The sequence below is a fragment of the Sceloporus occidentalis genome, unplaced genomic scaffold (genome assembly GCF_023333645.1).
Source record: "Sceloporus occidentalis isolate IW3139 unplaced genomic scaffold, rSceOcc1.0.p SCAF_2, whole genome shotgun sequence".
NCBI lineage: Eukaryota > Metazoa > Chordata > Lepidosauria > Squamata > Phrynosomatidae > Sceloporus > Sceloporus occidentalis.
This window is the reverse complement of record NW_028316982.1, coordinates 196,883,924-196,908,745: the sequence shown is the minus strand read 5'-3', so window position 1 is coordinate 196,908,745 and position 24,822 is coordinate 196,883,924. Positions and strand designations below refer to the sequence as shown.

The window sequence follows — 24,822 nt, the reverse complement described above, 5'->3', positions numbered from 1 at the left end:
TTTGTCTTAGGGTCATCAAAAGCATACAACACACACACTGGGCAGCCAAGCAATGGTGTAGTGTTATTTTTTAGAAGGGAAAGCCTGTATCATGACAGTCCCTATAGTGATACATCTTTGTATCACTATACAAAGAATGCTTTGATTATATGCCCCTGCATGGTAGGGGTGTTGAACTGAATGGCCCTTGTAGTCTCTTCCAACACTATGATTCTATAACTATATATCTATCTGCCCATCTATCTATAATCTATCTATTGATCTATCAATCTATTTTCAATTCCATCTCCATCAGAAGGAAATCTTTTGTAAAATAATGGGTCTTGCCCACTAAAGACCAAGCAGCCTCAGAATACTTTGGATTACATAGCTCAGGAAAAATCTGTTATACTTCCAGGCAGGGATTCCAGCTAAACCTAGAGGCAATGAGAATTCTTAGATGGGTGACAAATTATGTGATCATCCATGCTAATCAATAGTTCTTGGTGCTTCAGCCTTGGTTACACTACACCACTAAACTCATCAATTTAGGTGAGAAGAAAATAACATGTTGAAATATTGTTTATTGACAATATTTCTATCCAATCCCATAGCATAATATTTCTGGGCATCTTACAATAAAATCAAGAGTGGCAGAGTGCTAAAATGCTGTTGAGTAGTGTTGTGTTGTGTTGCATTGCATCTGGTGCCGTTTTGGTCACATTTAATTATATAATGTGTTTAATTTATATTATTAGTCTGATTTGAAAATCTGCATTAAAAGGTTATGCAAGCACACACATAAAAATGCCTTACGTCATGTAGCTATCTGGCCCAGCCAAATAACTATACAATACAGCCTCCATATCTGTAGAACCATACCTGCAACTTTCACTTACCCATGTCTGATAAAATATGTTCTCTTGAGGCATTTTCTGAGTTCTTCAGACGTATTCTATGGGATGCTTCTGATGGAAGTTGACCACAGAGTCAAGCTGAAGGCCTAGAAAAGCCTAAGAAGTCTTCTCTCTAGGAATCTCTCCAGGAATCCAATGCAACTGTATGGTCAACCTCTGCCAGAAGTCATTCATTTCAACAGGGGTTGTTATTATCTGTGGTTTTGCATTTTTATGGTAAATCCAAGAATGTACCCCTGTGGATACGGGAGTCATGCTGTTTTTAAAATCTCTCCACACAAATTATACAAGGCAATCTATCCTTGCTTAAAGTCATAGGAAAATCTCTCGCCGTGTGAGCAATTTGGAGGTGGTAGAATTCAGCTTATGCCTTCCACAGACCATGCATGCAAATCCATGGTGGATAACGGCTTCCCTGTCAGTAGGGTAGTGACTCAGATTTTACTCCATGCTTTAAGGATTATTCAAGGGGCTGATATATCTTCCCTAAATAGGTTCAGTACCATGGACAGTTCATTTAAATTTCAGAGTGAAATCTGGATGGGATTTCCCAGAGTAAGCACCACTAAGGCAAATACAGTATTTTACTCTCTCTGTCTTTCTGTATATGCCCTAGGTCATCTAGTGTCTCCATTTTCAAATAAAGATGATGTTGCTGGAGTTTATAATATGTTTTTCATGTTGCCAATTCATTGACATCCAGGCCCATTATTATCTCATTTTTATCACATAGTTTAGTGCTCATCCAAAAGGCACAAACAACAAATCACCATAGCGACCTAAGGCATTTTTTTTTCTAAGATAACAATCTTGTGTGTTTGTTATACTGTTCTATTTAAATATATTTCCTCCCTTTTTATGCTCTTTGTTTGCATTTGGGTAGAAATCTGGCAGTTGTTCCAGCAATTTCCTGCACTTATACTCTACTTTGAAAAAAACAGGGGAAGCAGAATACCACATCTTTTCTCTTTCTTCATAAGATATATCGTTTCAAATCAACTGAAACATACATGATCCTACAACCTTTTAAGCTCCATAAGTGTTCCAAAGAACAACATTAGGGTACTTGACAGTTCCATAAAATCCAGTTGTTAGGAGCACAGATAAAAGAATAAAAAGGTTCTTGTGAGCCATTTGTATTATATCGGGCTCTGTATTTTAACATACAAAGAGTAGAAAATGTCAGTGGGTGTGTAAGATGGTTTTTTAATTCTTAACTTCCCTAGACTGTAATTGTTGCCCATATCTGAAACACTTCCTGTTGCATTTCATTTTGAATACCTTGGGCTCCTTGGACAGGATATCCTTTGTTTTTCTCCATCAGCATTATGATGAGCAAAGCTTTTGTTGTGCTCTGCATTTGGTGATGGGTGGGTCAACAGCTGCTTCTAGCAGAGGAAAGGTAACTATAGCAACAAAAGTTATCTGCATCCTCATGTATTTCCTTGTGCCCACCCCAGCCCATGCTCCTTCCCACTGAACCTCTGAAGCCACCAACCAGCTGGTAAGATAAAAAGCTCCAGGTCTCTTGGGCCAAATTTCTCCTGTTGTTTAAATGCCATTGAGTTACAAACTGAGAGTGTCAGAAGCTAAGATTCATGCTGCTGTCAGATGTTGGAGATGAGGTCTTGTGTGCATCACCTTTCTCCCCAGATGCTGCTCTCCGTTCTTTGTTGGAGTCTGAACTGCTGTCCTTTCTTAGGAGCAACAGTCTCCCCATCTTCAGGGCCCCGGGTCAAACCCAGCTACAGTTTTGGTCGGACTTTTTTGGGACTTGATAAATGTAATGCCTGCATTGGAACATCAATTTGCAAGAAATTCTTTAAAGAAGAAATAAGGTCAGAATCTCTCCATATCATATATGAGGTGGGGACAAGGGGAAATGTTAATATAGGTAATAGCATTTCCAGTTCGCTTGAGGAGGAGGGCAGGGAGAAAGGGAAAAAAGTCAAACATGTAATTTGACATCAGGTCATCATTGTCATGTGCCAGTTTGTCAGTAACCAAGATCACTTTATAGCTATCATAATAAATCCCCATAATTTATATTTAAATCAAATGACCAACTTGTCTAGAATAGGTTTGAACCAATACTATTCTTCACAGCCATAAGCTTTATAGAATTTCCAGTGGGCTAAGCACAGTGGTCTGTGGCAGCAAAAACAACAATATTGTGGCAGTTCAAAAATAGCACATTTTGTGAACAAATACTGTGTGAATAAAAACACTTTGGCCTGTGTACATTCAGTTTCATGCATGTTGAATAATGATATCAGAAAAAGTATGAAAGGACAGGATCCAGTTTGATCCCAGTAATTTTAACAGGTGCACCAAGCACATGCTTAACATACCATTACTGAAATCAATGGAATTTATTCATATATCTTTTAGTAATATTTATGTAACCTTTCTTAACCTTGTCAGCTCTTGAAGCTGATACATTCTACTCTTGTAGGTTCTATTTTTCAAACACTCTTTTTAAAAAGTGCTATTCCATTTTGCAGCCCTGGATTTGGCCATAGTGGTCAATGCTTTAATTCTGTCTTCCTTAAATGACAGTTTTTTCTTTTATCTGGGGTTAACTACCCTTGAAAAGTTACAAATAGTCCCAAGGGCCACTGTACTATTGTTTGGTGAGCAATTTAGAGACTATCCATAACTGGTCAAATACTAATGGCACAAACTTCCAAGTTGCTTCATAGCTAAATTCAAGATGCTGGTTTTTATCTAGCCACACACTTGATCTTAGCCAAAAGGCTGAGAAGTGATGATCTACCAAGTCTTAAATGGCTTGGAGACAGCATATCCTAAAAATTATCTCTGATATGAGTCTACCTAGAAGGACTAGAGATCTTCCCCAGAGCTCCTGTCGCATGTTTAACCACCCTGAGAGTTGGTATGTAAATAAGATAGGCCTCTTTCTGTAGAAAAACACCAGAGTTGTGGAACTATCTCCCAGGCTGTTTTCATTCCTACTGAGCTTTTTGGTGGAGAACAAGAATATGCCATTTTGTGTAGCCTTTCATGCTTACTTGTTTAAGGCTACAGGGCCTAAATATCCTAAAGGCATAAGAGCCTATCAGATCTTGGAAGCTAAGCAGGATTAGTCCTGGCTACTACTTGGATGGGAGACTGCTAATAAAGTCCAGGTACTGCAGGATATATTTTAGAGGCAGGAGCTTGTAAAACCACCACTGAGTATTCCTTGCCTAAAAAAAAATAAGAAATTCATGGGGTCACAATTAGTCAGAAGACAACTTGAAGACACCGGTACACAGATACACACAGTTAGGACTGGTAGTTTTTGTCAGTTTTCAAAGAATATTTTCATCTGTTGAGCATTGTCTGTCAGCCTAAAAAAAGCTAAACAACAGCAGCAGCAGCAGCAAAAACAAACAAACAAACCCAGCAAGAGTGATCAAAATCTGAAACAGAGCTGCTGAATAAAGCAAGTGCTGACTGTCTACCAGACCCAATTACCTTTTCAAATCACTAGATTTTAACTAACTTTCTTAAAGTCAGAACTTGGTTTCTTCGGGTCATTAGGCAAGCAGGTGTTGTTGTTTTTAGGGAGCTCTCTACAGAAAATGATTTAGAATCATAAAATCTCCTCTGAATCCATCGTACAAAAAAGTTTTTTTTAATGAAAGGGTCCCTATAAGTCAGAGCTGATATAAAGGCAGGGAACAACAGTGGTTCCCTTAAACATGAAATAGCTTATGGCTTCAGCAGTTGTTAATTTTGCCCTGATTCCACAAGATCACCTGAAAAGAAAGCACCTAGAGGGCTGGAGAAAAATACAAAAATGTCATCACTGCTTTTGGGAATCTGCTTCCACAGGCATGTGCTAAACCAAAAACCAGCAGAGCCTCCCAAAGGAAACTGCGCGTGGCTATTTCAGAGAGCTCACCATCCTGTTTCTCTTTCTGGCTGAAGAAAGTTCTTGACTACCACATGGGGACACTGCTAGAGAGAGTTGAAGAGGAGGAAATCTTTTTTGTGGTGGTTGTACTAAGGGAATGATTAGAAACTCAATATAGCGATATGTGAGTCCCTCTGCTTTTCAAATAAATCCTGAGATTCTTAGGAAAGTTAGCAGGAAAGGATTGGCCCAGGGCTAGATGTGCCATTAGATGAGGGTGAGGAAGCTGCATCAGGAAGCAGATTTGGGCTGTCATTAAAGGCTGGCAAATGGTTAGGTTTTTAATTTGTTTCCATTGTTTTTTATTGCTGCAGGCTGAGAGAGATCAATAGAAAACTGAGAAACATGCAGCCCTCCAGATATTGCTGGAACGTACCTCCCAACATTCCTAATCATTGGCTAGGCTGATTAGGGTTCTGTGAGTGTCAGTCTGAAAACATATGGAGGGCCACATGTCCTCCACATAAAGACAGAAAGATTTAAAAAAAATCCACTGTTCTAATCCATTAGGATGAGCATTGTATAGTATAAGAAAGAGGAGCTCTCCTTATCCCTAAAGTAAAGAAAGAATGTGCTACTGAAGTGCTTATAGAGTGCCTATTCTCCATCATGCTATATAGCCCAGTGCTACTCTGGATATTTTGCTGATATTCGGTAAGGTGTCACATGTACTGAGATAACTGCAATATATTTTGTACTTCAGCAGAGCAATTTAGCCTGCTGAAGCTGATAAAATGAGAAATTGTGAGAGGATATGTACATTTTCCTAATATTTCACACAGAAGGAGTCATAAATGCTATGGTAAACTCATCATAGAATTGTAGAGTTGGAAAAGACCACAAGGGCCATCCAGTCCAATCCCCTGTCATCAGCATGAGACTATCCATATGAGACCTTCCTACATATCCTAGTCATAAGCTGTTGTCTATAAGCAGAAATGTGCAGCACATTGCTGAAAGAGAGAAGACATATGTGCTGGCTGTGAAAACTTGTGCACATGCTAGTCCCTCCATAATACTTCCCCAAATGTAATTGACTACATCTCCCTTCAACCCCACCCAGCATGCCATCCAGTCTGGAAAGGCTGCTCTAGAATATAATGCATGGCACTCTTCATTGTTTGCAGCCTCACTCTGCTCAATATAGTTGAGCTCTTCCCTACAGAAACTTTGGATGGAAGGCTATCATAAATAAACTGCTATTGCATGGCTTGCAGAGTTGGGGACTGTTGAGTAAGGACACCTAAGATTCCAGCCCCTCAAAAACCTACATTATGATATTCATTGACACAGGCATGTTTTATTTATTTCCAGTCAGGCTTTGGAAAGTGCTGCCAGTTTCAGAGCATATAACATATGATGCAGAAACCTGAACAAAACATAGCAGGCACAGGGAAAAAGTAGTAACCAGTGCAGGTCTGCTCAGTTATTCAATTAAACTCTCATATCATTTCATGCTACCCTTTTCCTTATTTTTGTCTGGATTAACTCTCATTAGCAAAATGAGATCGCTCAGTCCCCCACCCTGCTGCGTAATGTAATTAAGTGGTCTATCTGATATGCTCTAAAGCCCCAGATGAAGGAACATGATATAAGAGTGAACGATTATTCTGGTACCACCCTTGATGAGTCTCTATCAAGCATGCCAGGTCATTGGTGAACTGGTTAAATATGCTACCTGGTGTGCAATTAAGAACAGATAGAATCATGTTCCCACAGACTTTTCACTTTGTCCTAAAGGGTTCCGGAAGAAATTATCCCTTTTTAGCATATATGTGTTTGTGTTTGTACTGATAGGATGCTGCAGTTTTAAGAGATTGTATCAAACGTTTGCAATTATGAACCACTTACACACAAACTGCTTAAAAGCCTTTATCAAGATTATCCTCATAGGAACCCTATTACTCATCCTTGGGAATTCCCATTTTATAGATGTGGGATTGAGGCCAAGAAAGATTCAGTGCTTGCAGCCCTAGCACGGGGATTTGAAATATAAAATCAAAGGGAGAGCTACAAAGGCATACAGACACATTACAGTGCCAGAATTACTGCTGAAGGACCTTAGCAGAACATTCGACAATTGATCCAGGCATTTGTTGACCCACCTGCCTCACAATTATCCCCTACCTAGCCAGCAAGCTGGTGGACTCCAAGGGATAGCAGGATATGGGTTCCACCTGAGCCACTGCATGGTTCCCTTGCTGCTCAGTGTGTGGGCAGGTCTGTCAGACTCCACGCTGTGCCTGATTATGAAATCCCTCATCTCAAAATCCCTGATAGGAATGCCTGAATTGGAGGAGAGAGGCATACAGGCCCCATTTCCCAAAAACCTGGATCTGGGCCATTCCTGTGAACATCAGTTAATGTTGTGAGAGAAAGGAGGAGGTTCAGAGCAATAAGTAGGGTGCAAAATGAAACAATCACAGTTCCAGAGCCCAACTAATGGTGTTAATGCAACCCTTCAACAAACACAGTTGCAAGAAGCGAGGCTGAGGAAGGATGGCCAAAGACTAGCTCAACAGTGTGGCTAGGAGTACTTAAATATCCCCCAGGCACTTAGTTCTGAGTTACCTAAACTGAATTTAGCATTTTCACGACTGGACCAAGTGGCTCGTATTCAAATGAGGTTTGACAGGCTTCCTAAGGTAATTTGCTAATTTAATACTTGAAGGAGCTAAGTGTGAACCTGAAACCTACAGTCACCATAATGTCAGCATTACAGATTTCTCTTCCCCAATATTGGAAAGAGACGGTAACTCAATGACAGACGTTATATGTTTTGTATGTTCAAGATCCCAAGTTCAAATCCCTATCAGTGACCACTGAGCCAGTTGGCAGACAATGTCCACAGAACTCAGCTAGATAGACCAATGATCTCAGTATTAGCAGTTTCCTACATGCCAATGAAAGAGACTCCTATGAAAACACCCTCAGATTTCCTGAGTCTTCAGATTATATAGTTATACATTTAGAATGGTGAAGCTGCCATTAAAGGCAACTGGTTTGGTTTCCAGGTTTGTTTGTTTTTTAATTGTCTCTGTTCATGGCATGAAATGTCTGCACTTTGTAGGTAAAGCTCCTCCTATGATTATAACACCACATGAAGTAAAGCATCACTAAATTTGTCTGTGTCAGACTGCTGTCAAAGGCACAAGAGTTGGAGGTCCATTAAAAAACAGCTGACTACCTAATTAATGCTCAGTTAGCAGTTACTTACTGTCAGTGGTGTGCTAATAAGAGAGCAAATAAATGCGTGCTTTCTGGCAGGAACTCTTATCAATCAATATTAGAAACTGCAAGGCAGAGATAAACTTGTTTGCAACTGCTCTGATGTTATTTTATTATAAAATTGGAATATACAATTTTAAAACCAAAGTTATTTTTTGGGAGGGGACTACCACTTCTAACACCGCAAGCCACTATAGCCAATGTCTATGAAAGTATACAATGTGTGTAAAAATACTTATTGCCATTGTAGTCATTTACAAGCATGGCAATCCAATAGTCTTCCAGACTCATTCAAAGAGTGTGGAATGAAGGATTAGATTTTATTCTTTTTTTAAATGGAACAAAATGCAATTTAAAATAAATTCGCCACCAAGGTTGTCACAGCCAGGCACATTCTGAAAGGAATCTACTGAGACTGCACTGAAGCTTGTATCCAAAGGCATGTAAGGTCTTAAATCAGTTAAATCAGAAATTGAGACTGTGTACCTAAAATTATGGATTGTGTGCATTTTTCAATATTCATTATAGAACAATTTCAGAGTCAGTGAAGTCAAATGTGTATATTTTTAATGGCAGTCACAGAAAACTTCTGATGTGGACTGCTTTAGCTTGGTATTTTGGCTTCACCCAAAGGCCAAATATCAAAGATTCATCCATGTAAAATGTTTGACTTCTAAAGAGCTTCCAAATACTTTCAAGGTGATGTAGGGAAACAGAATTAGATAAGGACTGGTCACCTAAATAATAAAAGCCAAAGGAAAAAATAATCACAAATGGACAAAACAAATATATTTACAAAACCAGAGTTTGACATGGTGAATTTCATTTGATCACATCAATCGATCAGTAGCCACAAACAATATACACTCGTACCTCCCAATTTGCAGGAGATCTGTTCTGAACCCTACCCGCCCGCGATCTGGAAATATCACAGATATTCAAGCCCCAATGGGGGCATGTTCCTGCATGTGCTCCTGCACATGCACCCCAGGCAATCACCCCATTTTGTCTCTCCCTGCTTGCCATCTGCAAAGGACCAAAACTGCAGATCCCAAGCTGGCAAATGGGGAGGGAGGAGTGTACATCAGTTAAGCTTGTGAGTGTTTCCAGTTGTCTAGAAACAGAGGAAAGAAATGAACAGAGTAGAGGAACAAAGTGGTTCCTTTTTCCAATAGTCTAGGGCAGGGGTTCCCAACCTTTTTGACTTGCAGAGCCCTTTTCAGAATCAATTTCTATGGCAGAGCCCCCAAGAGGCCTACCCTATGTCTTAGAAGGAGCCCTGGTGGTGCAGTGGTTAAATGCCTGTACTGCAGCCACACCCTCAAACCCTTAAGGCTGCAAGTTCAATCCCAGCTAAGGGGGCTCAAGCTTGACTCAGGTTTGTATCCTCCCAAGGTCGCTAAAATGAGTACCCAGCTTATTGGGGCAGTACCCAGCTTGTTGGGGCAATTAGCTTACAGTTGTAAACCGCTTAGACACTGTTAGTTCAGTATGAAGCGGTATATAAATGAAGCTGTTTGTTTGTTTGTTTGTTTAGAAGTTAATGGTGTTTAGGAATAGTATTACTTTTTGTTTCTTATTCTTTAATTTCATTCAATTTTTATTTCTTTCATTTTCCTGGAGCAGCCACGAAACACCTAGGAAGTGCCCGCAGAGCCCTAAGGGCTGTTTGGAGCACAGGTTGGGAAACACTGGTCTGGGGATGCTTACTTTGTGTGTCCAATATTCACTCTTCTTTATGGATTGTCTACATCAGATTATCACCATTACAGATGTTTTGGCTTTACAGTGATTCGTTCTGTTTTTTGTTTTGTTTTGGTTTGGTTTGGTTTTTTCCCCAGAAGCATTCCTTCTGTGGTTGCTACTTCTTTACCTCTCCCTCTGGGGACAATAGTTTATACAGTGAAAACATAAAACAAAGGAACAAAAAAGGGAGGAAAGGATCTTATGCCTTTGATGAGTAGAATCTTCAAGCCTAATATTCAACATCCTATAATAATGGGTACTATTTAGCCTTCTTACAGATCTGTTTAGGAATCTGAGCTGAAACTTTGAAAATTTGGCAGAAGCTGCAGCATCTCAATACTTAGCAGGATTGTGGCAGACTGCTGCAAAAGCTCCACTGGGTGCTGGTCTGTCTCTGGGCACAATTAGTGTTGGTTATGATCTATAAAGCCCTCTATGGCTCAGACTCATGCTATTTGAAGGACTATATCTTCCCATATGACCCTGCCTGAGTTCTGATATCTTCAGGGGAGTCACTTTTCTCCATCCTCCTGCCTTCACGGGCACAGTTGGTGGAAGCATAGGAGAAGGCCTTCTCTGTGACTGCTCCCAGACTTTGGCACTCTGTCCCCAAGAAAGCTAGGATAGCCCCTTCTCTGTTGTTTTTCTGGCTGCAGGTTAAGATTTTTCTTTTTCAGCAAGCTTTTGGGAACTGAACTTTAATAAGAGAATGACTTTTTATGGTGCTGTCCTGTTCTTAATCTTTGTTTTAAATTAAGATTGTAAAAGGTTTAAATTCTGTTGTCGTTTAATACTGTTTTAATCTCAATTTTGTATGTTTTAACTATATGTGTTTTTATTGTAATGTTCTGTCTTTTGTGAGCCACCTTGTGTCCCAATTTGGAAGAAAGATGGGGTATAAATAAAGTGATGGATGAATAGATGGATGGATGAACAGTGTCATATGCTTTCATTTGATGACAGGTTTGACAGCTGGCTTTCTTCCCACTTAAAACTCCCACCCAACTACCTCTCCAGCTACTCAGGGAACTACTCCGATGATACCAAAAGTTGGAGGCCAGTTGAGATCTCCAGATTAACCACAAAATATCAGCATGACCAGTCTGACAAGAGAATCTGTACTTCCCTTATCCACACTAAAAGCTGCAGTATTGAGAGAGCCTTATGGAAGACAGAAAGATTTCAGAAATGGCTAAAAGCAAAACGCCTCACCCCTGACTTGGTTCAGGTTAGTATTCAGGCTCTTTAAATACAAGATTTATGCACAGAATATTCTCATTTAAAAGCTGCTTACTGTCATTCTGCGGAGGGGGGGGGTATGTTTTATTGTTACGAAAGTTTGCATCTCCCTCAATGCACACACCCAAGCCAACAAGGCTGAGTTAGGCTAGCATTCAGCTTCAGTCAAGAAGGAAATTGTGCAGTTTACACACCACTGTCAAAACCAGGTGGGTGTGGATGGGAAAGGTAAACAGAGGTAAGGATTTGTCAAATAGTTTCAGATCATGGTGCACATTGTAACTGTTTAGAAAATTGGCCTACTCTATTGACTTGAAAATATAAGGCAGGGAAATGCCACATGTCTCTTCCTCCTCCCCCCACCCTCGCATTTATTAAGGAATTAAACACACTAAATACACAAAAACATGTAAAGCAGAATTATTGCAACTTAAAATATAAAGTATTTTTCAGGAAGATTTTAAAAAATATGAGTTATCTGTTCTCAACTACCTTTTTTTTACACTTAACTTGAGGAGGGGAACCATTTATGGAAAACACGTGGCAATCCAAAGGTTGACAAATCAAATTGCCATATTAAGAATGTTTATTGTGTTTGACATATGCCCAAAGAGCTCTACCCTTAGCCACAGTTCAAAAATTTGAGACGTGGAAACTTCAGAGATGGCCGTTAGCAATTCAAACAGAAATCAAAAACCAATAGCAAAAATAATAATGTTATATGTTAATGTTATGTTACTACACTAAAATAAGTGAAAAATCTTTTCCATTATTTTACTCCTCACTGCCTGTCCCCATCCTTGTATTTTGCTTTTTGGAGAAGGAAATAGCCATGTGAATTTTTGAGAACCATATTTCTCACCCACTGCATCAAAAACATTTTTCTTGTCTTTCCATTCTCCCATTCTTATTATATAATCTCATCTCCTTTCTCTCCTGCTCTCTTTATTTTACTGATTTCCACATGGATCACAACAAAAGTCCCAAAGTTAAGATTCTTAACTTAAGAGCATCAAAATTCAGTTTCATTGGCCAAATTGGGCACTTCCATGGGGTGATCCATGTAGAACAAACATCTGAATATAAATAAGACAACCCTCCTTCCAAGTTTTCCTTACTACCTGTGACTTAAATCCTGTGATTCTCCCGTGGTGCCCTTTTAAAATGTCCTTTTGTCAAAAATCCAAGTGATCCAAGCTTTGGGCAGACAACCAACTGAGTAACATAAAATCTGTTGGCTTATTAACACTGTAGCTTATTTAATTAATTAAAATATATACTTTAATGTATACTTTAATTCTGGAGAAATATTAATGCTGAAATTCCCATTTCAGTCAACCACTAGTTTAATTAAGTTGTACCTTTTGGGGCCAATTTAATTAAAAATTTAATTTATTTTAATTCATTGCTTCCTATAACTGCATACTCCCACCAACAATTATCCCATTGAGGTCCATTCATGTTCAAGATAGCTATTGAGACAAAGCCAGTAGATTTCTGACCATTCCAAAAACTGATAAAGTGATTCCAACTTTCTTGAAAAGAGGGAATATCATTTGATTGTTCATGCCAAAATAGTTTAAAGGCTGTAATTTCATGCATAAGCATACATTCCCAAATTCTCTCTCTCTCTCTCTCTCTCTCTCTCTCACACACACACACACACACACACACACACACACACACACACACACAGAGTTAGACTTTAGGACTATATGTCAATTGCCATGCTTTAACTAAAAGCATACATGCAGCAACCCCATATTGCTGTACATGATGAAAATTTGAATCAATGTAAGCCACAAAACAGCAAGATTCTCTGCATCCTGTGCAAAGAGAAATATGCAAGTGATCATCTTACCAAGGGCCTTATTGCATGAGAAAAGAAAGCTGAAATGGAGTGGGAGAGTAGCTGCTTTCTCCATGCCTCTCCACATGCTATTGTAGCATTTCCATTCTCCTTCCTGAGGGAGACTGTGGTAAAACCATGCCTTTTTCCAAACAGAATTTTCCAGCATGACAAAAGGCACACTTTTATGATCATCTACCTTGGGAAGAAAATGGGAGTGGTACAACAGCATGTGGCGAGGCATGGAGTATGTTGCTACGCTCCCACTCGGCTTCAGCCTTCTTGTGATAAGGCTCTCTGCTAGACAAAAACATTTTTGCTGCCAAAACAAATGGCAACCCCCACTACAAGACAAGAAGACTTGCACCCAGTCCTGCCCAAGTGATTCTGGCCCCTGAAGCAGTAAGTCCCTCTAACACCCGTCTAGCAGCAATACAATAATGATAAATTAATAACAATTTGCTGCACTTTGATGATACCCAAATTAGCACAATCACTTTGTCCAGTGGTAGGACTGCCCCTGTCTACCCCTGTAAGTTATTACTTGGTGAAAGTTTATCTTTAAAAAAATTATTAACACAGAGATTATTTTGTATATATAAAACATACAAATCAAACATAGAAAAAAAGAAAAAGAAAAAATTAATGGAGTATATCTACAAAGAATGAAAGAAAGTACACTTACACTGACTTCCTTCCCAAAAGCATTTGGCTATACTTGAAATTATAGTTTAACTTCCTTTGAATGTTAATAAAAATCTCCTTCTACTTCTACTGACTTGTAACTATTATTCAAATGCACACGTTGATAAATACTCCCATTTTTGTTTTTAAAATTCAATAAATAAATTCCACTCTTTTAAAAAGTTAATCAGGATTTCTCCTTGATTAACCAACTTACCCATCTCAACATACTCATTAAATTTTATCAGCCAGTCTTCTTGAATTGGTGTTACTGAGTACTTCTATTTTTAGAGCATATACAGTTCTCACCGCTCTAATCATATACTGCAAACTCTACTGTGATAGCTCTTCAATTGTTCACCCAACATTCCCAGCAAATAAAGTTTGGGTTTCTTCTGTATAGAAATTTTCAATATATCTTCCATCATCAAATGAATCTGAGTCCAATATTGCATTGGTATTTCACAGGTCCCTTCATGAACAGTTAATAATAATAATAATAATAATAATAATAATAATTTTATTTATATTTTCCTGATGAATCGAGGCAGGATCACAACCCAATAAAATACACAGAGTACAACAATAAATTACAGTAAAAAGTTAACTGCTAATTCCATTAAAACAATTTCTATCGAAAATGACAGTGGTGTGGAAAAATACAAATTCACGGAAGGAAGGAACAGTATTTCTTATATGAGGTCAGATGGATAAGCTTGCTGGAAGAGATCCGTCTTAACCGCCCTCCTGAAAGCATCCAGTGAGGTAATAAGATGGGTCTCCTCTGGAAGACAGTTCCATAACTTTGGAGATGCATTTTGAAGTAAAGGTTATTTAGGAGGTTGAAACCAATCTGGTTGTTTGTAATTCTAGTTGGTTCTTCCCTGTTATTCTGAGAGTGCGGGGAGGATTATGTAGGGAGAGGCGTTCCATCAAGTAACTCAGCCCCAAGCCATGTAGGGCTTTAAAAGTAATAACCAACACCTTATACTGTGCCCGGAAGCTAATCGGCAGCCAATGAATAGATTTTAACACAGGTGTTATGTGGTCAAACCTTGATGTCCCAGTGATCAGTCTGACTGCCACATTTTGCACCAGTTGAAGCTTCTGAACTTGGTATAAGAATAACCCCATGTAGAGCGCATTACAGAAATCTAAACAAGAGATTACCAGTGCATGTACCACTGCTTCAAGGTCCTTTTGGTCCAGGCAGGGTCGCAGTTGGCATATCAACTGAAGTTGGTACCAAGCACTCCTGGTCATTGCATCTATTTGAGATGACAACTGTAGGGATGAATCCAAGAGAACTCCCAAACTGCGAACTTCATCCTTTAGGGGAAGTGTGACCCCATCTAGGATTGGTTGACAAATCTCCATCCCTGGACTTGGAGTACCTATTGCGAGTACCTCCGTTTTCTCTGGATTCAACTTGAGTTTGTTTTCCCTCATCCAGCCCATTACCAACCCAAGGCAGGCATCCAGAGGAGAGATGCCATCCTTAGACACTGCAGCAGTCAGAGACATAGAGAAATAGATTTGAGTGTCATCAGCATACTCATGACATTATGCCCCAGTTATCTGCATACGCTGTAAACTGGATATCCCAAAGTGGGGGAACTATAGTTTCCTCTTACATTCTGACCAGTCATGATCTTTAAAATCAATGGACCTGCTGGGTTGGCTTATTAAACTTTACAAGTTAATGTGGGGTCAGAGGGAGCTAGTTGGTGAAGACTATGATGACTTTGGAGCCAACATATTCAAACAAGTTGTCCTTGTGGTCACCCTGGAACTTATAGAAACACATTCCCATTGGATCCCAAGTGTCAGTAAAAGTAATAACCTGATCTTTAAGGAGTTCCAGGAGTTCAGGCCAGTGACTTTTCCAAAGGACAAAACATTGCCTGCTGCCACAGCTGATGCCAGCACCAATATCATTCTGTGGGGCCTGATGCTAACTCAAGGTAGATGCAAGAACCTTGCCAAAGTATCAGATACACATTGGTGGCCTAGTGCCCAGAGGCACCAGACTAGTATTCTCAAATTTCTTTAATCTTACTCCTATATAGCAGCATATGTCATGCAAGAGGAAGTCTGTTTGCCTTTTTAATAAATTCCTTCAGAGTCAGACACAAGTTGAGTGAAGAGATATATCGTGTGGTCTGCCCAGAGTTACTGCTGCTTCAGGACAGCTGCTTGGAATTGCAGTCTCCAAGGAGCAGGAGCTAAAGAGGGTGCTGTTCTGTTTTGTTTTTGTTTTTTGTTTAGGGAGAGTTCTAATTGTGTTGAAAGATGCACTAGAAGCAAAGTGTGGCAAGGGGTGTTGTCAATTATTACAGCCAATGACTAAAGGAAGAGTTTGAGACTGGAGAGAAAAATCTAGACAGTTGTATAGGAAGGGATTTTATACATATCTGCAGTGCTGTTACTATTTTGTCCCATAAAAAAGAGGGGACAATCCAATTGCTCCAGTGTGAACCATTTAAATGAACAACATTTCTGAACCAAAGAGTGAAGAAAAGTGATTATTGAGTAGGTTTCATCAGGACCAGCTGAAAACATTATGTTTAGAGCTGGGAAGCAACTCACTTTTCTTACTAGTTACTTTGGGGAAATTCATTCATTTATTTATTTTTCCCTACCAAACTGGAACAGATATAGATACAGAGAGAGAGAGAGAGAGAGATGTAATCCTGTCTGCAAAAGTCATGGCTGTACACTACATGGGTGTGCTAATTCAATCTGAACAATGGAGGGAGAGGGACAGAAGAGAGACTGTTTTGTGCTGGGTAGATTTGCTTTTGGCTTTCTCATTTTCTCAGAATTTCCAGGGTACAATATCTGACCTGGCCACTTGGGGGAAATTAAGAGGATTTTCCTGTATTTTCCAGTGGCACAGTAATAACGGTAAGAGTCACTTATTAGTAATTAATATGTCAGCAAGTTCCCTTTTTGTACTGTTGTATGAATAACAAGCAAATGGTTTCTTGAGTGATTTCAGTAAGTAAGCAGTTCCTTTAAAAAAAGCAGTTATCGTGAACTCCAGTTCAGCTGCTAGGCAAAATATAAGACTGTGCCTTTTCTCCATTTCATGGACAAAAACCATCTGGGCTGAGAGTGCTGTTATATTACTATAGAGGTGACACTAATGCGTGTTGGACACTCTTTCCTCTCCCCTCTTCTCATATATTTAAGTTTTATTACATCTAATTCAAATGTTACCATACAATTACCACAAGTTCTACATTTCACATGATACATTCCATAATATGATATTTTTCTAGCTAAATTGGAACTAAATTCCAAAATCCTCATATGTATCCTTTTTAAAAATAATTAATGCTGTCCCCACAGAAAATGGTATGGTGTCCTGATATGCATGTTCAAAACTCACTCACAGAGTTTCTTGGTGCCTCTTCTACTTAGATAAGTGTATAGTTACATTTAATAAAAGGTGATATAGGATTCTGGTATGAAACCATAATTTTATGCTACCTCATCCTAGCAATTATCTCTGTATGTCATAAACTGTACAAAAACTGGATTCAAAGTGATGCCACACAGAATTTAAATAGCCCCCAGTTAGTTCTTTAACTGCAATTCACAATATTCATAATAAATTATCAATTTTAAATTTTGCCCATTAGGAATATATTTCTGAAACCAATTCTTGCAATGTTGTTTTCATGTTAATGTAACCTCTTTTGAAAGCTGGTGTAGTGGGTAAGTCATTGGGGCCACAGGTGAGGAGGTATCTGGTTTAAATCTTCCACTGTTGCAAACTCACAGAAGTGGTCTCATGCACAACCTCTCTACCCCAGCTTGCAACATGGTCTGTGTTACAAGTTGTAAGGATTACTACTAGGAAACAGAGCTGAAGTACTCTGAACATTCTTAAAGTAATGGTAAGAATTTTATTGCTGTCTTCAGCTCCTGAATACAATATACATTTCTATTATTGGTTTTGTTATCCCTAGTGATTAACATTGAATTACCAGGTTACTGTTTTTCAATTCATTTGCACTGTATTTCTAAATTAGGATTTATCTGCTTAAGTATCTGAAGAATTCTACAAAACATATTTAAAATATGGTATTTTAAAATAAACTCTTTATCATGACTTGAAGTCACATATTTTATCTTCTTCATTTGATTTTTATTATGGATACATGACAATGTTCCGCAGCTTCGTTCTTTCCTTTTACTCACACAGAGGTGCCACCAATGAAATTAAGTATAGCAATATTTTCCTGGATAACAATTACGTTCCAGATGTTACACTTTACAGAACCCAACTTGGAATATTTACCATAACTCCCAGAATCCACCAGCCAACGTAGCCAGTGGCTGGGGGATTACTGGTGTTATAATCTGTAAAGAAAAAAACCCCTCAGCTTTTCATATAATATCCCACAGGTTTAAATACAGCCAGGATAGCAGAGGATTCTGTTCATGTCACATTTTAAAGGGAACAAACTTAATTCATATTTCCCTGACTGACATTGTGGATCACAATACAGGCCAGCTAATTGGAGGAGAAAGTGCAGCAGCTGGAGTCCAGAGTAGCTACACTTCAGCATATTAGGGAACAAGAGGATTTCCTGGACACAATAGAACTAACCATCTTGGATGAGTACCACGCAGAGGAAGATGCTAGGGTGGAAGAGGTCACTTGCCAAACAGAGGAGGTAGACAGCTGGAGGAATGTCACAAAGAGAAGTAAGCCAAGAAGGAATTGTTCGGGGAGCTTGCAGCTAGAGAATCGATTCGAAGCTCTTTCCCTTATCAAGGAGGATGAAGAAGAGCAGCATGGACATACTTCAGGGACAGAGCAGGGGAGCCCGAGAGTCCCACCCGAGGGAACAGTAGCTGCTAAGCCTTGGAGGAGGCGTGTGGTCGTAGTGGGGGACTCCTTGCTGAGGGGTACAGAAGCAGTGATTTGTAGGCCTGACAAGATGTCTCGAGAGGTGTGTTGTCTTCCAGGTGCAAAGATCCGTGATGTGACAGAGAGGCTGACAAGACTGGTCAAGCCTACTGACCAATACCCCTTCCTTTTGGTCCACGTGGGAACTAATGATACTGCAAGACACAGCATTCAGAACATCAAAAGGGATTACGAGGTGCTTGGTAGGAAGCTGAAAGGAATGGATGTACAGGTTGTCATCTCGTCTCTTCTGCCAGTTGAAGGGCATGGTCCAGGAAGGGAGAGGAAAATAGCAGATGTGAACAACTGGCTTCGCAGATGGTGCCGCCGAGAAGGATTTGGATTCTTCGATCACGGGCTGCGGTTCCATGAGGAGGGACTTCTTGCAACAGACGGGTTGCATCTCACGCCAGTTGGAAGAAATGTTTTTGCCAACAGTCTCAAGAACTTGATCAGGAGAACTTTAAACTGAGTTCCGAGGGGAAGGGAGACAATATTAAGGAAGGCGAAAGGGATGGCGAAAATAGTCAAACTGACATAGAGGAAACAAGGCAAACAGTGCAAGGACCCAACAGTGGGAGGCAAAAAACCTTGCACAGGCAGCAAGTAAAAGGGAACCATGGTCTGCGATGTCTCTACACTAATGCACAGAGCATGGGAAATAAGCAAGATGAACTCGAACTCCTAGTACAAGAAAGCAAATATGATATAATAGGCATCACTGAAACCTGGTGGGATGACTCTAATGATTGGAATGTGGAAATAGAGGGGTATAACCTTATTAAGAGAAATAGGCCAAACAGGAAAGGTGGAGGAATAGCACTATATGTCAGAGATATTTACACCAGTGAAGAGATCCAGGACATCAATCCTGGAAGCCAGGTGGAGAGCATCTGGATAAGAATTAAAGGGGAGGGAAACAACAAGGATGTTACGGTGGGAGTCTACTACAGACCCCCAAGTCAGACTGAGGAATTGGATGATATCTTTCTAGAACAGATGACCACACAGTCAAAAAAGAGAGATGTAGTAGTGATGGGCGACTTCAACTATCCTGATATTTGCTGGAAGTCAAACTCAGCAAAATCCTCAAGGCCTAGCAAATTCCTCACTTGCCTGGAAGACAATTTCATGGTCCAAAAGGTGGAAGAGGCAACAAGGGGGTCAGCTATTTTAGATTTGATCCTAACCAACAAGGATGACATGGTTAATGGGGTGCAAGTGGTGGGATCATTAGGTGGAAGTGACCATGTTCTCCTGGAGTTTGTAATACAGTGGAAAGGAGAAGCCAGGCATAGTCAGACACGCATCCTAGACTTTAGGAGAGCGAATTTCAGTAAACTTAGAGAAGTATTGAGGGCGATTCCATGGTCAGAAATACTAAAAGATAAAGGAGTTCAGGATGGATGGGAGTTTCTCAAAAGAGAGATACTGAAGGCACAATTTCAAACAGTTCCAGTGAGAAAGAAAAACGGGAGGTGTCTCAAGAAACCAGGATGGATGACTAATGAACTTTCAACTGAGCTGAGTTTGAAATGGAGCATGTATAAGAAATGGAAAAAGGGGGAAATCACAAAAAAGGAATTCAAAGAAATAGCAGGCATGTGTAGGGGTAAAGTCAGAAAAGCTAAAGCGCAGAATGAACTCAGGCTTGCTAGAGAGGTTAAGAACAATAAAAAGGGATTTTTTGGATATGTCCGCAGCAAAAGGAAGAAGAAGGAAACGGTAGGGTCACTGTGTGGAGAAGATGGCAAAATGCTAACAGAAGACAGAGAAAAGGCTGAATTACTCAACACCTTCTTTGCCTCAGTCTTCTCAGAAAAGGCAAAGGGTTCTCAACCTGAGGATAATGGAGCAGAGGACAGAATAGGGGCATTTCAGCACAGAATAAGTAAAGAGATAGTAGAGGAACACCTTATTAATCTAAATGAATTTAAGTCTCCGGGACCAGATGAACTCCATCCAAGGGTACTAAAAGAACTGGCAAATGTAATATCGGAGCCATTGGCAATCATATTTGAAAACTCCTGGAGAACAGGAGAGATCCCAGCAGACTGGCGAAGGGCAAACGTTGTCCCCATCTTCAAAAAGGGGGAAAAAGAGGATCCCAACAATTATCGTCCAATTAGTCTGACATCAGTTCTAGGAAAGATTCTGGAGCAGATCATTAAACAGAGAGTCTGTGAACATCTAGAAGGCAATGCCATAATCACAAAAAGTCAACATGGGTTTCAGAGAAACAAGTCATGCCAGACAAACCTAATCTCTTTCTTTGATAAAATTACCAGCTTGGTAGATGAAGGGAATGCTGTGGATATAGTATATCTTGATTTCACTAAGGCCTTTGACAAGGTTTCCCATGACATACTTGCAAACAAGCTTGTAAAATGTGGGCTAGACAAAGGAACTGTTATATGGATCTGTAATTGGTTGACCGGCCGAACCCAAAGGGTGCTCAACAATGGCTCCTTTTCATCCTGGAGAGAAGTGACCAGTGGGGTCCCACAGGGCTCTGTCCTGGGCCCAGTGCTATTCAACATCTTTATCAATGACCTGGATGACAGAATTGGGAGCATACTTATCAAATTTGCAGATGACACCAAATTAGGGGGAATAGCTAATACCCCAGAGGACAGGATCAAGATTCAAAATGACCTGAATAGACTAGAAAGCTGGGCCAAAGCTAACAAAATGAAATTCAACACAGAAAAATGTAAGGTGTTGCACTTAGGGCGGAAAAATAAAATGCACAGATATAGGATGGGTGACACCTGGCTGAATGAAACTACGTGTGAAAGGGACCTAGGAGTCCAAGTAGACCACAAGTTGAACATGAGTGAACAGTGTGATGCGGCAGCTAAAAAGGCCAATGCTATTTTAGGCTGCATCAATAGAAGTATAGTGTCTAGACCAAGAGAAGTAATAGTGCCACTGTATTCTGCTTTGGTCAGGCCCCACCTAGAATATTGTGTCCAGTTCTGGGCACCACAATTCAGAAAGGACATTGAGAAACTGGAGCGTGTCCAAAGGAGGGCGACAAAAATGGTGAAGGGTCTGGAAACCATGCCCTATGAGGAACGACTTAGGGAGCTGGGGATGTTTAGCCTGGAGAAAAGAAGGTTAAAAGGTGATATGATAGCCCTGTTTAAATATTTGAAAGGATGTCATATTGAAGAGGGAGCAAGCTTGTTTTCTGCTGCTCCAGAGAACAGGACCCGGAACAATGGATGCAAGCTACAGGAAAAGAGATTCCACCTCAACATTAGGAGGAACTTCCTGACAGTAAGGGCTGTTCGACAGTGGAATGCACTCCCTCGGAGGGTGATAGAGTCTCCTTCCTTGGAGGTCTTTAAACAGAGGCTGGATGGCCATCTGTCAGGGATGCTTTGAATTGGATTTCCTGCATGGCAGGGGGTTGGACTGGATGGCCCTAGTGGTCTCTTCCAACTCTGTGATTCTATGATTCTATGATTCTAATTAACTTAACAGAGTGAAATTAATTGCAAAAATAAAATAATATCACCAAATTACAATACAAAATGTTTAACTAGCATCAGCTCATTTTAAACACCAGTAATAGAAAGAGGGGCCCAACTGTTGCCATTCACCTCGCTTTCCTTCCCACTTTCATTGTGCTGAATTGTGTTGGCATTCTATCATGCACAGTTCAACTGATGCCATTTTAATTGACTGAATTGCCATTAGAAAACTGGACAAATTGAACATGTCTCTCTAAGTCTGGTTTGTCAATAAGAGCATCATTATGTCTTATTCTTTCCACTTGCAATTGTGAATTTCTGTCTTAGGCTGTTGTAGAACCAGCATCATGACACCATGTGTTGCAAAGCTTTCCAAAGCTTGCTGCCCACACAGGCACTAGCATCCCTGCAACAACAACAACAACAACAACAACAACAAAAATCCGCACCTAATGTAACTGCAAAGAGAAAACTATTCATTCTTGTCAAGGAAATTACTCTCCTGCCCTTTGGATACACACATTTGGTTATATATGATAGAAGAGCACTCTTAATGTTCTGTATTGGGTTAATGGGAGATGTTCTTTGTGTACTGATTTCAACTGACAATTCATAAAAGTCTAAGTACATTGTTTCATAAGCTCATCATTTTATTTTCTCCTTGCCATAATAAAAATTCAGCTGAAAATCCAATAGCAACTGATTTGGCCCCCCATTTGAAATGCATAACAGTGCTAGCCATAGAAGGTTTGTGACCAGTTCTGTTGTGGACAGTCAAATCCAAAAACACTTGAAGCATAACTTTTATTAATGATTTTGACTTTGACATATTGGCTTTGGCTTGCAACAAGAATGATGATCTACAATTTGGTGACTGAAATATTGTCCTGAAACATTGATTTTGGACAGGTTCAGTGTTTGGCAGATCCATATTGTTCCAGACCAATGCTCCATAAAGCAGCTGCCCTACTACTTTTGCTTGATAAACTTTGAATGTAGTTGGAACTAGTTGCCCTCCTTTGCCAGAATCACCCACACCTTTCATTGCTCAGTAAGCATTTTCTGTAGCTGATTCATTGTGAGCTTTCAAGGGTCCCTTGAAAGTGATAAAGGTAATCCCTAGACAAATTTAATCTTAATAATAATAATAATAATTATTATTATTATTATTATTATTATTTCTATATCGCTTTTCCGCAGTGATCAAAGCGGTGTACATAGTAAAATTATTAAAACAACATAAAATTAAAACCACATTACATTAATTACAATATACAATTAAAATCCAATTCATAGGTGTATGTAAGTGAGAGGGAGAAAAGGGGATCGAACATAGCTTCAGTGAACATGGGTGAATGCTTGGTTAAAGAGAAAGGTTTTAAGTCTCTTTTTAAACAGTTCAAGGGAGGTAATGAGACGGAGCTCCTCGGGAAGACTGTTCCAATGCTTGGGGACCGTTACGGAAAAGGCCCTCTGAGAAGTAGTAACATATCTCAAAGTAGGGACTCGAGCAAGTTCTTCCCGGTTGTTCTGAGAGTGCAGGGTGGATTATATGGGGAGATGCGGTCCTTCAAGTAACTTGGGCCCAAGCCATGTAGGGCTTTATAGGTAATTACCAACACCTTGTATGCATTTGGCATTTCCTGTGGTCTAAATACCCCAAAGGCATCAGATCCTGTCTGATCTTGGAAGCTAAGCAGGGTCATCCCTGGACAGTACTTGGATGGAGACTGGCAAGGAATACCAGGTTCTGTGGGCTATACTTCAGAGGAAGGAACTGACAAAAGCATTTCTGTTTATTCTTTGCCAAAGAAAACCCCATGGAATTCATGAGGTCACTGTAAGTCAACAGGCAACCTGACAGCATATGCACACAGGTGAAGGTGCATATGAAAATAAGCACATTTTTGTACTTAGAAAAAAAATAATAAAATTACAATCTGATGCTTGAAATACAATAGACTGAATATATGAAAAACTGGAACTGACCAGGAATAGACTGAATGACCCAGGCTTACAACTTAGCCTTATTAGCTGCCTATTAGTCATTACTGGCTGCCTATTAGTTTCCGGGCAAAGTAAAACGTGTTGGTGATTACCTTTAAAGCCCTACATGGCTTGGGCCCAGAGTACTTGAGGGAACGCCTTCTTTCCTTATTGTCTGTCCCACACACTAAGGTCCTCTGGAAGAAATCTACTACAGCCAAAAAAATCTAGGCTAACATCAGTTTCCCAGAGGGCCTTTATTACTGCTCCAAAACTATGGAACGACCTGCTGGAGGAGATCCGTCATATTTCCACTCTGACAGCTTTTAAGAAAGCACTCAAGATGAATCTCTTCTGGCAGGCCTTTCCAACTTAGTTACCCTCCCCAGATATAGAGATATTTGTTCCCTCATCTGTCTATTCTTCCCCACCTATCTTTCTGCCTATTATTTTTTGTTTAATGTTTTTAATGTTTTTATACTATTACTGTTTAATTCTGTTCTAGTACTGGGAATGGGGTGGGTAGGTCTAGGGTTTGATTTTTTAAAAAACTCTATTGTAATTTGATGTATTTTACCATTGTAACCTACCCAGATTCTTTGTGATTGGGTGGGCTAGAAATAAATCTTTGTTGTTGTTATTATTATTATTATTATTATCTATCATGTGAATGAGATGCTTGTAGGGCTAACAAGCAAAATAAGACACGGTCCTGGTCCTAAGATCCTTATCTTTACATCATCCTTGCCATCTTTCTAAGGCATTTGGAAAAGTCAACATTTTTTAATTCCTGTTCCGATTCTATTCCTGTTCAAATCGCTGCTGCCTTGTTTGATCAGAGAGAGAAAAATCTGTAATCCAGAGTTCTT

The 24,822-nt window shown here is 39.8% G+C and overlaps 1 protein-coding gene across 1 annotated transcript in view; it reads left to right on the top strand.

The window, feature by feature from the left end:
* Positions 1-2,507: 2,507 nt before the first annotated feature.
* The window catches only part of DIPK2B (divergent protein kinase domain 2B), a 42,695-nt gene continuing 20,380 nt past the window's right edge, over positions 2,508-24,822 (top strand). The window contains exons 1-2 of the mRNA XM_089511904.1: positions 2,508-2,734; positions 10,756-11,020. Coding sequence (XP_089368030.1) covers positions 2,508-2,734; positions 10,756-11,020 — 492 coding nt within the window. The remainder of the gene's footprint in view (positions 2,735-10,755; positions 11,021-24,822) is intronic.